This window comes from Rhipicephalus microplus, chromosome 10, assembly GCF_043290135.1.
Source record: "Rhipicephalus microplus isolate Deutch F79 chromosome 10, USDA_Rmic, whole genome shotgun sequence".
Taxonomy (NCBI): domain Eukaryota; kingdom Metazoa; phylum Arthropoda; class Arachnida; order Ixodida; family Ixodidae; genus Rhipicephalus; species Rhipicephalus microplus.
The window spans coordinates 17,179,776-17,192,122 of record NC_134709.1 but is presented as its reverse complement, the minus strand read 5'-3'; the positions used below and the strand labels follow the sequence as shown (position 1 = coordinate 17,192,122).

The 12,347-nt window shown below is 41.0% G+C and overlaps 1 protein-coding gene across 4 annotated transcripts in view; it reads left to right on the top strand.

Annotated features, from left to right (window-relative positions):
* Positions 1-12,347, top strand: part of LOC119181836 (mutS protein homolog 5-like) — a 39,455-nt gene that overhangs the window by 12,073 nt on the left and 15,035 nt on the right. For 3 of the 4 annotated variants that reach the window (XM_075875134.1, XM_075875136.1, XM_075875133.1), the window contains 8 exons: positions 717-773; positions 4,304-4,376; positions 4,460-4,569; positions 5,525-5,590; positions 6,711-6,756; positions 6,864-6,905; positions 7,445-7,541; positions 9,789-9,878. In XM_075875134.1, coding sequence (XP_075731249.1) covers positions 717-773; positions 4,304-4,376; positions 4,460-4,569; positions 5,525-5,590; positions 6,711-6,756; positions 6,864-6,905; positions 7,445-7,541; positions 9,789-9,878 — 581 coding nt within the window. The remainder of the gene's footprint in view (positions 1-716; positions 774-4,303; positions 4,377-4,459; positions 4,570-5,524; positions 5,591-6,710; positions 6,757-6,863; positions 6,906-7,444; positions 7,542-9,788; positions 9,879-12,347) is intronic. The other variant, XM_075875135.1, reaches the window with a different exon arrangement.

Here is a 12,347-nt window from a genome sequence, read left to right as displayed (position 1 = left end):
CCCGTACTAATTTTGCACAAGAGTTGTATGGATGCCGCGTTTTTGTGTCATCCCTACTTATTACTGCCCCATGATCCGAAATGCCTGAAAGAAAAAGGAAAGGGCATAAACAGCCCCCAATGAAATAGCCACAAAACAGGATGGCCAACAGTCTGTTGGCAATGGATGAGAGCCTAAGCCAAGCTATTAGAAATTATCCGGCCCAGCACCAGGGGGGGCTCTGCCCATCATGAACCACTCCGGTGGTGGCCCGAGCCCCCCAGCCCCCGTACTCTCCACCTATGAACCTATTCGTTCATTTCGAATACTTCGAAATTCCCAATAATTTAAATTCAAATACTGTAATATTTGTTTGAATATTCGAAGCACTCGAAGATTTGCACAAGCTAAGCTTACACTAAGCAAACGTTAGGCCTGCTCTGTCTCCTGGCAGCAAAGCAAGACACTGTACCATACACCACAGGGATACTTGCTTTGGGCAAGTTCCTAAATAGTGTGCTATTGTGCAGGCAAATAACCATTACCAAAGAAGGCATATTTTTGTAATGCGGGTAATCGAGGTAAACATGAAAAAAGTGTGTGGTATTACCCATTTTCGTTTCCATCTGAAATTAGTGAACTTGAAAAAGTTTGCAGGATGGCAGGAACACTTTACCGCGCTATTGCCTGGGCTCTTGTGTTTCACAGCTGTGCTGTGTCATCTTTTTCCCGCTCAGATGACGTCCCTACAAATCGAGGACCTTCTGCGAATCACCGCCCTCATCAAGAAAACAGTGAGTCGACATATATACATTGACCTGCTTGGCTGAGCGAAAAGTGAGGTGATACGAAAACGTCGCCTCATTGTAGTTGCACACTACTTTTTACAGCATTACAGGATAATCTCGCTTCTCGGGAATCGGAAAATGAGACGTATTATGTAAAAATTGTATTAATCAAACAGATTTAAATAAGGAGACAAGTATGCGTACTCCATCAGCAACTCACTATTATTGGGTAGCATTAAAATAGTTGGTCAGCACGCACTTCGCTGTCTTCTTTTCAACATCTAGGAGTACATTTTTCTGAAAAGAAAAAAAAGCAGATGCAGTTTGTTGACTCAGCTCTGCGTTCATGACGAAACTGTGAAGCTCGTGCATGGGTTCGAGTGCATCGCCTGCTGTGAACAGTGAATCCCAGGCGCCACGGCCGCATTTTCGGCAGAAGCAAAAATGATTGAGGCCCATGTACTTAGATTTAGGTGCACATTCGGGCACGTTCACGTGCACCTAAATCTAAGCACATGGGCCTCAATCATTTTACAGCGAAAGCTGTTATGAGATCACAACTTAAATCAGGCGCAGTTGTCCGTGTCGCCGCCACCGTTGCCACCAGTGGTCGTAACCGCATCGCACGAAATTAAAAAAAGAAACCTAGCATCAATAACACAGTGTGGCTCAAACCCGGGCCCACTGGGTGCCAGCCCAGTATTCTACCACCGAGCCACGCCGGTGCTTGGGACTTGCTGGCAAATTTGCCTTAGGCAGGCTTGATGTCGGGAAAGCAATCGCGTTAATACGACTTATAAAGCGCTTTAAGACAGCAAAAGAACAACCAGTCATTGCACAATGCGAATAGCTTAGCGAGTGGCTCGTCCAATGCTCCAATCTATCACAAGAGCATGTTGTTGTTCACCTATTAACTGTGGCACTTACCCACTTCAGGCATAATTTCTTATCGTCGTCAGCCACTGCATGAACAATGGGCACAAAATTCCTTGCAAGTGTTTAGCGGATACCACGCTTCTCAGAAAAGTGACGAAAAATAGCATAGCGAACGCCAGCCTAGTACCCTAAAATTTTTATTACTAATGCTGTCGTGGGTATCAAGCAAGTGTGCTTGCAGCAGTTACCCAATGAGTGTTTGGAAAAGGCTCTGAAAGGCCGCTCTTCTAACTTTCGCTGTGACTGTGCTGCGCTTTCCCCGCAGGCCTGGTGTTTTTTTGCCTAGGCAAATAAATCTAAAACTTAGATTCATTGCAAAAAAAAAAAAAGAAAACGCGTAACAGAACTCTCTTGTTAAGACGAACTCTCACAGCAACCAACAAAGACGAATATTCGGCAAAACGAACATTATAGTCTCGGTGGAAAACTGAGAAAGCAAAATGAAAAAAAAAAAAAAGAGAGAGAGAGTGCGAGGACTTCTGGCGCCAAAGCTCAAAGGATATCGAAAGCTAATTGTGACGTGGATAACGAAAGCAAGATAAGTGGAAAAGAAAGGTCAGCGCATAAAGCTGGTATCTCCCTCACCCCCTAGCCTGTAGGTGAAGTAAGGGTAGTGCTACAGTTTTATTGTTAAAATGTAGTGGAAATGTATTCATGAGCATATTTAGTATTAAATCGTGAAATCGAGTAGTCGCTAGATTAGTCTACATACTCTCCTTGGAAGCGTAGTTTTTATAAAGTTGAGTGAAATAAACGCTTTTTCTTGTTCCTTTCCTCCCCATTGTAAGTCTACTTCATTCAGTGTTTTCAAGCAACATATTTAGGTGTGGTTGGCATGTTAGCGTTTGGTTTTTGTGGGTACTTCTGATAACACGAACTCCTGATAATACGAACAAATGATCGAGGTCCCTTGGAGGGACCTCGATCAAGGGAGTCTACTGTACTTACTACTGTATTTAGCAAGGGAGTCTACTGTATTATACTGTAAGGGGAGTCTACTGTATTTAGCCAATATAGATTTTCTTGGTCGTATCATCTAACTTTATGCAATAATGTCATCGTATCAAATGCAGGAAAATTCATTGTTTTTTCAAAGGGAATTGACCGGAAATAATTAGAAAAATGTAGTTATTAGGCCATAAATTGTATTGGGCAGAATCGTGTCAATGAGATTTTATAGTATTTGTTATTGGCTTGCTCCCCCAGTCTATGTGATGCATTGGCAGGTTTGTTGGTGTCGATTGCGAGAATCCCAGGGGGCTTTGAAAGGATGTTATTAGAAAAAGAGAAAAAAAAAACATTCCGCAAATTTTATGAAATAAAACAGTAGGTTGGTGAGGGTGCAAGTGTATGAGCGTATGTGATTAGCTAGCGAGATCACGCTGTGCTATAATGTCGCTGCTAGATTTGAAGTATGGGTGCTTTACACTTGGGCAAAGCAAGCAAACTCGTGTGACTTGTTGGCTCGGGAAATAATGTTTCAGCCAATGCCTCATGCCATGCGATGCGGTTTCTGGTGAAATCATGGGACTTGCCATTTCAGGCATTGGGGTTTCAGTGAACGCTTCATTTCACGGTAATGCCTCGCATCCCACGGCCAAATCCTGCCTAGTGAGCACTCCCTGTTACCTACATGACTCTCTAATGTGCCCAGACGCCTTACCTTGGTTTATCACAATTAATTAAGGTTTCTAATTAAGGCAAATAATTGAAGTGAATTGCTTTCCGGGTATTTTGTACTTAAGGTTATCTTTATGGTCGCCATTTTATCTCATTTTCATTTTATTTGTGTCTTCATTAACTCCCCCTCCCTGTAGTCATGTGACCTGCATAATCCTTCCTCCCCGTCCTTTACTGCTACTACTACTGTTACTATTACTACTACTACTACTACTACTACCACCACCGTTGCCGCCACTACTACTATTACTACTACTACTACTACTACTACTTCTGCTACTACTATTGCACTCGAACCTCGATACAATGATCCCAGATGCAATGAAATATTGGTTATAATGAGGTGAATGAAAAAGTTTGCAGTATATATAGTGTCAGGAATGTACTTTTATGACAAATTTTTGGATGTCACAAACATATTTTTCTGTAAGATGCTATTTTGTTGTACTAAAGTCTCAGTGTATTACGACTATGACTACTGCTACTAATCCTACTACTTCTACTACTGCCACTGCTTTGTGATGATCTTCTTCTTTCTCTTCTTTGTGATGATGACGATGTTGGCATGGGTAAACTTATACAGCCTCACTGTATTAATCCCTATATCCTACGAGATTTCAAGCTCTGGACATTATCATTGGCAATAAGGAAATTTACCTTCCAGCCATTACTGATGCTAAGACAGAAAACTATGTCATATATGCAGGAATTTCAAAGGTCATTATAATAGTTGTGAAATTTAGCTAAAGCTTCTTTAGTGCTGCTATACGGTTGCTTGCTATGAGAAAAAACACTGTCAGTGACAAAAGAAAGTTCTCTAATGCTTCTCAGCACTATGGAGAGGGTACGACTTGCGTATTTTACATTGGGAGGCAGCGAAAATTGAGTAAGCCTCCCTTCGTTTTCCCTTTCCACTCTAGCTCGACTTTGAGGAATCGCAGGCGACAGAAAGGTTTGTCGTCAACCGGGGCATCGACAGCACGCTTGACGAGAGTAAGTGTGAAGTTACTGTTATGGGGTGCAATGCTCACTTGCGTTGCGAATGCTTGTTGCTGATGTTCGCCTGTACCTTTCAGAGAAGCGTGTTTACAATGGTCTTCCTGACTTGCTGACCCGCATTGCTTATGGAGAGCTGGAGAAATTGGACCCTGATATCACCGATTGCCAAGTCGTTTACCTGCCTCAGGTTACCTGCTTTCATGTCCTTTAAGAGCGTTGATATTTGGGCCAGTTGGTTTGGTTCCTTTTTGATGATTTGGTAGTGCAACACTAACAGTGATGAAAAAAGGACACACAAGGACAAGTGCATGTTCGTAACTGTCATTTTATTGAAAGGAAAAACATTCATAGAAAAGTGCAGTGCTAACTGCATACTGTATCACCTGAATTGTCAAGACCCAATATGACAGATGATGACTGCGACTAACCACGAATACTGTATGAAGCAAAAAGGGAAAACCACAGGTTCCAAGGGCAGAAACAAATTCATGGCTGATATATAACTCATGATGCTACAAAAACAGATGTCTCGTGCTAGAAAACAATAATAAATTGTATGCTGATGGACATACACTCAAACCTCGTTATAACAAGGTTGCATCTTACATAAAAATAAGTTTGTTATATTCAAATATTCGTTATAAAGGTCTATAATTTCTAACACTATATCTATTGCAAGACTATTCTTCATCTACTTTGGTACAACCGGTATTTCATTATATTCAGGTTAGTTATATCGTGCTTTCACTGTATTGCCAGCTGGATGAACATGACATGCTTCTATCGTTCTTTATGTCTGCTTGTTGTAATGCTTAGACAAGGCTGTGGTGTCACAAAACAAAGATGTGCAATTACACGTGCTTCAATGTATTGCTAAATGATATCCGCAATGTCCTTTCAACATATGATGCATCTCCTGGGCCCCTGTGTTGGGTTGCTAAAGACAATACAGTGTAAACGTAAGGGGCAACACTGAGCTTCAGACCTGTATTTTCAAATATTGATCGATTTGGATGAAATTTGCAAAGTTTTATATTGCTGTGCTGATTTTAAGCATGGAATTGTTAGAACTATATGTATATGTAGTTTTTAAGAAATCAGACGTTCTGGGGGCCTTAAAATGATCGCTATTTTTTATTTAGATTGGTTATCTGCTCACTATCGCCGAAGACGCACCGGGAACTGATGAGCCAAGTCTCCAATTCATGGTATGCAAACACAATGCATTATTGTAGTGGACATCGTTCTTGAAAACAGTAGGCCCCCCCATCATACATTTTCTGAAGTGTCGTACGGTGACACCCACAATAGCTATTGACCGAATCGAACATCTCTCGAGTGAACGCCCTCTTCAGCTAGTAGCCACTCAGCCTAGCTGCGTAGCCATGCTGAAAGGGGCACATCTTGTGTGAATACTAGATGAAGGTAGTGCGCAACACTATTCTGATTCTTTGGTGTACCTGCTTTGATTTCACAGTAATGTCAGGCCTCTAGCCGATCTTTGCTAAGGTAGCTGTCGATCTTTCAAAAAGACTGAATGTGACATTATCTTCATGCGATCTCATTTTTCATTTTATTTGTGTTAGTTGTGAGCTTTTTTTGATGTTCTATAGAGTATGATCTCCTCCTACTCTGTCCTGTTGGAAAGTAACTTTACTCGTTTACAGCTTGAGGAAAAATGTTAGCTCCACCTACAGCTGTCGCTGTGACTCCCAGAGAGAATTTGCATAAGTGCTGTGTCCAGTAGTGCTTACTCATTTTCAGGATGTTGAGCACTTTTCAAGAGTTTCAGATAGCTGATTTTTTTATACAGGCCCACTCTTGTGTTGCTGGCTTTAGGTCAGAAACTTGAAAGTCACGGTGAATATTCTCCCGAAGTTTGGCTATGCTGCTTAGCCCAACCTGGTGTTTCAAGTAGTAGCAACGAACCTTTAATTCTTAATATCCGTAGTGTATATTAATTGAGAAAAGTACTCATGGTTAAAGCATAGACCAGTTGGCACAACCGTCTTTCAGAGTTGAATGGTAGGAGTGCTGCAGAACTGTGGGTGAAGCTGCTGTTTTTTTCTCAGGTTGTAATTGAATTCGGTCAAACTTCATTGTGACAAAATCGTATCTATGCAAAATTAAGTTTGTTATATCCAAACCCTCATTGCAAGGGTGTATTCTAACACTGTATATTATTGTCAGACTATTCTTCATTTACTTTGTTGTAACCGATGTTTCGTCATATCTGGGTTTGTTACATCAAAGTTTGAGTGTATTTGAATAGTGCTTGTAAGCAAACCAGGAGGTGTCTGTGCATTCACTTCCTCCACATCGTTGCAGTTCTCCTGTGACAACAAAAGTTATTTTAAGACGGGAACTATGAAGAGTGAGTGAGCGTTATTGTTTTTATTTATTTATTTATTTATTTTTGATGGCCCAGAGATTGTTTCTTGTGTGCGTGACCTATAGTGTTGATGATTTTTTATTTTGCAGCTCTGGATAGTCTCTTGGGCGATACTCTGTATGAGATAATTGGTATGTACATTACATCAATTCTTATCACCTTTGAATCGATTAGTCCTGCTGCTTTGATTGGGTAGCATATAATCTAATCGCTGGCTGATGTTTCAAGTTATTCTGGATACCTTTGTGATAATTGCATTGATCAAGACATCATAGCTACACTGTTTAATTATAAAATTAGTGTAGTGAATTGACTTAAAATATTGATTGCTTTATAAATAAACTTAGCTTATCACACATATATAAACAATGAAACGTGAACAAACATCTAGTCACCCGTTATGTGAGAAAGTCTTCTTGATAATAGTAGTATTCAGGCATTGATAGCACTGAATTTATCATGCTGCTTATTTATTGGAGCTTGACAAATGGAACTGTATTATAGTATTGATTGCTGGAAACAGTAGAAAAATATGTTGCGAGCATCACTTAATTAAGGTTCATTCACTTACTTGCAAATGGTGTGCTACTCATTTTTGGGCATGCTTGGCAGCTGTACTGATACTTATCTGTGTTGATACTTATCTGTGTAATCCTATCTCTTCGCTTAGATCGGGAAACCGAGATCATGCACAAAGTTCAGAACATGATCCTCGAAGTGGCAGAGGCATTCCTGGAAGCTGTCTCAGCCTGTGGTGAACTTGATGCGTACGTTACCAATTGTTATTACTTGTTCGTCAACAACCACACCATACTAACTAAAGTTGAACTGCTCTAATTCTGATCTGAGCAAGTTGCAGTTCTGTCTACTGCCTGTAAGTCTGGAACATTTGCTTTTTCTGCTGTGTTTTCAAAACATGTCGTTTATTTTCAGTGAATTTTCCTTTATAGTTGCTTCAACCTTTTTACCATACTTATTCACTTTTTTGCCGACCAAAATTGTAGTGTGTACCTCATTTCAGCGTTCAGAAGTTAAAAATGTAATTCAAATAATTGTGACTCACAATACATGTCTTTTTTTAATTTGGATGTTCGTTTTGCTATCGTGTTACATTGTTCACATCTATTTTACACTGATTTGCTTCAAGAAATTACGAAGGTAATGTTCTTTATTATTTACTAACCAATTTTTCACAGTAAGAGAGAGAATAGTGGTGATCTGTACTGACCTTGAAGAAACTTTGAACAAACTGAGAAAAGAAGAAACAGTAGACTGTGTGCCTCTCATTGTAGCTATCAGAGGCCCGCTGATTACTGTGTCATATTGCTCAGATCATCTTATCTTCAATGCCAGTTTATGGCATTTGAAATACTGGACACTCAAACCTAAGTACACTCAAACGTCATTTTATAACAAAGTTGCATCTGACACGAAAATAGGTTTGTTACAATCAAAAATTCATTATAAAAGCATATATTAAACACTATATTGCAAGACTATTGTGAATTTACTTTGTTATAACCAATACTTCATTATATCTGAGTTCGTTATATCGAGATTTGAGTGTATTGAGAAAGGTTGCGGGATTGAATCTTAGTCACAGAGGCCAAATTTCATTGGAAGAGTAATGCCAGAGGCCTTTGTACTTAGATTTAGGTGCACATTAAAGAACCCCAGCTGGTTCAAATTTCCAATGTTCTCTCCTGTGGCATCCCTTATAATCATACTGTGGTTTTGTGACATTAAACCCCAAGAATTATTATGCAAATATTGAGAGCATGTTCTTATGTGAAGTTTGAAATTGTAATTTCCAGTAAACATGGCCCTAGTTGCCAAACTACGCTCAAATTCACTCTAACCATATCCCAGGGCAGCACTGTTAATCACGCTCTGCAATTGAGATTCAGCCTTCGCTATATGCACTAACGTGGTGAAACCTTGTGTAAAGACAGAGGAACCTAAATTTCGCATGATAATATATGGTAGCGCAGACAAAGGACACGGACAAGAGAAGGCACATTCAAGACAACAGAGCACTGCGTTGTCTCGAAAGTGTTTTCTCTTGTCCGTGTCCTTTGCGCTACCAAATATTGTCATGCTACCATACCAACAAGCCCAAATTGCCACCCTCATTGACTAAATTTCGCATCGCGTTACAAATGTCTTTTTAAAACTAGCATTTTCATACTTCGGCAGAGGATACAATATACAACTAGTTATTGAATTTGCTACAGTGTGTATTTTTTATGACAGTTGTATTTTATTGGAGCCAGTGCACACAAACTGTCATGCACCTACCAGTAGTATTTAGGTATGCTTCAAAGAACCCGTGGCAGTTAAAAATTGTTTAGAGTCCTTTCCAGCAGGTTTCCAACTATCATAGCTTCTGGACTTTAAAGGGGCCTGCAACACTTTTTGAGCATGGTCAGAAAACGCTGCCGATGAGTAGCCGAGGCTCCCGAAAAAACGCGAGCCAAATATTACAGCGCAGCACGCTGCCTGGAATTCACAATAAATTGTAAAAATTCACTAGAAATTTCTTTCTCTTCTCTCGACAAATGGCAACACAAGCTCGAAAATCACTCGTCACATCCATGGTATCAGCCATTGGTTGATTAGAGCATGCCGCACTTGGTTGTTACTCCAGTCCGTGAGAGACTACGGTTTGTGCAGGGTAGTGCGCACGATCCTACTGAAAAGCAGTGTATTAAGAATAAAAAAGACAAAGTGCTCAAGGTCACGAGGCGTGCCAGTCGTATCTCGTTTCCCCGTGACATCTCTCCCTGCTTAGCTTCCAGCACTTTCGTCGGGACGAGAAAAGAGAAAATGCAATTGCAGCGTGCCACAAATCTTTGTAACTCCACTCGTAGTAGACGGATTCTAAACATTTTTGTGGTGGGCAGACAAAGATCTTTTAGTGAATCAATTCCATGGCTACTTGAAAAAGTGTTGCAGGGTCCCCTTAAACCTACCAGTGATTACATTCACATTCAGTACACACATTAAATTTTCAGATTGCTTTGCCTTGCCCTTGTGGCGCGCGAGCAAAATTATGTCCGGCCCGTCCTCAACAGTGGAACTGCCATTGTCATCAATAATGGAAGGTAAGATGGAGCATTCGAACTCTAATGTAATCAACATGTTTTTGTTCAGTGGGAATTAATGAAAGGGGACTGGTGCATGTTTATGTTGCATAATGTTACGTGCCTGACGTCAGGTACGTGGAGATTTTTATAGTATTATGCCATACATGCGTGAACCATATCTGTGCTTCAGTAAGCAGTACATGACAGTCTTACTTTCACGGCAGCTTGATGTGTAATGTGGAAACCTCAGTAAGGTGGAACTGTTTTACACTTAGATTTTCAGTGGGTCCACTGGTCTTCAGGTTACACCTGAGCATGGTTGACTGCATCGTTAGCAGATGTAATGCGTGTTTGTCCACATTATCGAAAACCCCAGGCAGAAAAAGAAACATCTTGTTGGGATCGGTTTTATGTCAGTGCAGTACACAGGCACTTGGTTCCGGGTATATGGAATGCCCAGTCCATGTCATTTACTTTGCATGAGTACTGCTCAAAGGTTGCTGTTTGTTTGATACTATGGAATATATTCATCTGTGCCTGTGTGCTTTATAAAAAAATCTTGTTGGAAGGTGGGCACTGATTAGTAACCTTTAGTAACCTTTATAAGTATACTTTGAAACATTTGAATGCTCATGAGTAGCAGCTGATTACACCTGACACCTATGGCCTGGTTACTGTGCTCATTATTTGTTGTATGTATCGTATATTTTCTTGAAGAGGTAGAAATAAGTAAAGTTATGTTCAGGCCAGGCAGGAACCTCACACCTGGCTTGAAACACGTCTATACTTGGGGTGAAGCAGGAAGTGCTCTGACACATAGTGTTGACGATAGGATGGTTGCTAGCGTGAGCCAAATCGTTGTCATACGTGGCACAGAGCCGGGTTCCTGAAGGGGTGTGGGGAACTGTGCTGTTGTGTTGCTGTGATGGGGAAGAACAAGACCGTATCAAATTAGGGGGAGTCGTGAATCTTGCTTTTCATTTGTCATACTTGCTTCTAAAGGAATAGTTGACACTCGGGGCACAACAATATCAGTCGTTAATCATTTATACATGACTCTTCATACATTCCAAAATACAATACTATTTACGACATGCGTGCTGTTCAATTAGACAACATTCTTTTGCTATAGAATCAGAGACAGCATTTTAGAAGATTCAGTGTTTGCAGGCACATCTTGTGTGGTTGTAGCAGTGCATAGCTACTAAGAAAAGGTCGACAAAAACAGACAAACAATGTGGGCCTATCTGTACAGGTGGAAGTCTTTGCATCTTATTAATATTGCCACGAAAAAAAAAGGGAAAAAAAAGGAGGAAAAGAACGGCAGGGAGGTTAACTAGCCTATAGGCAGCCGGTTTGCTACCCTGCACATGGGAGGGGGATGGGGGAGATGAAAGATAGAGAGCAGAGGGGGAAGACAGATAAACACAACACAATCGGCAGCACACGCGCGCGCACTCAGTCATAGTCCAGTCTTGTCTTTTGCGGTGTGTGACATTGATGTTACAGCCGTTTTTTCGAGCCCGTGTCACGTAAGAATTTCAACAGAGCTTTTGTCGCCTTCTGTTGCAGTGTCTTCTCTCGGGCACTTGATAGAATAGTGTCCGCAGACATTCGGCTGTTGTCGATGCGCGCAAGAACGGATTCCAGTGACTGTCCCTGGATGTCATACAGCGGACAGTCGCACAGGATGTGATGTAGCGTCTCTTCGCAATGACAGGCATCGCAGAGAGCGTTGTCGGCCATTCCTATGACAAAGGAAGAAGATTTTGTAAATGCCACTCCTAGCCATGAGCGATGAAGAAGGGTGGCTTCTCTTCGGTCGAGCCCAGTGGGCATGCGGAGAGCCATCAGAGAGGACAGGTGGTGTTGACGATTCATCTCATTCCTTGGTGGGCACCATAGTGAAAACATGATTTCACGAGCAAGTCGTCGAAGAATATTGCCACGAAATGGTCAATGTGCAGCACGATGTGTTCACAAAACACAGAATTCCGGGAAAAAAATGACACCTAGTAAAATGCAGTGTTATACAAAAGCTTGCAACCTTCTGCGATAAATATTGCTGGAAAGGTAATGTTGCCAGTAACTCCCGGCACTCAGCATGTGAAGAAATTTTGTAGGCTTGTTGGAATATTCGAATGCTTCGAATATTTGAACGAATAGTAGGATATTTGAATTTTCTTTGATACAAATTTAAATATTTAAAATTTTGAAGTGTTCGCAATGAACGAATAGGTGTGTATTAATATCCATGTAACCGCTTGTAAAGGTGGTCTCACTGCAGTGTAGGAATGTTAAGCCGTGAAAGAACCTGTCCAAGGGAAAATCGCTATGCTGCGAAGCCTCACTTTAGATTGAAAGGGGCCCTGCAAAACTTTTTGAGCGTGGTAAGAAAACGCTGTCGATTGGTGGTCGGGGCTACCAGAAACACGCGTGACAAATATTATAGCGCAGTGTGGGGCGTGAAATTCCCCATGAATTCTC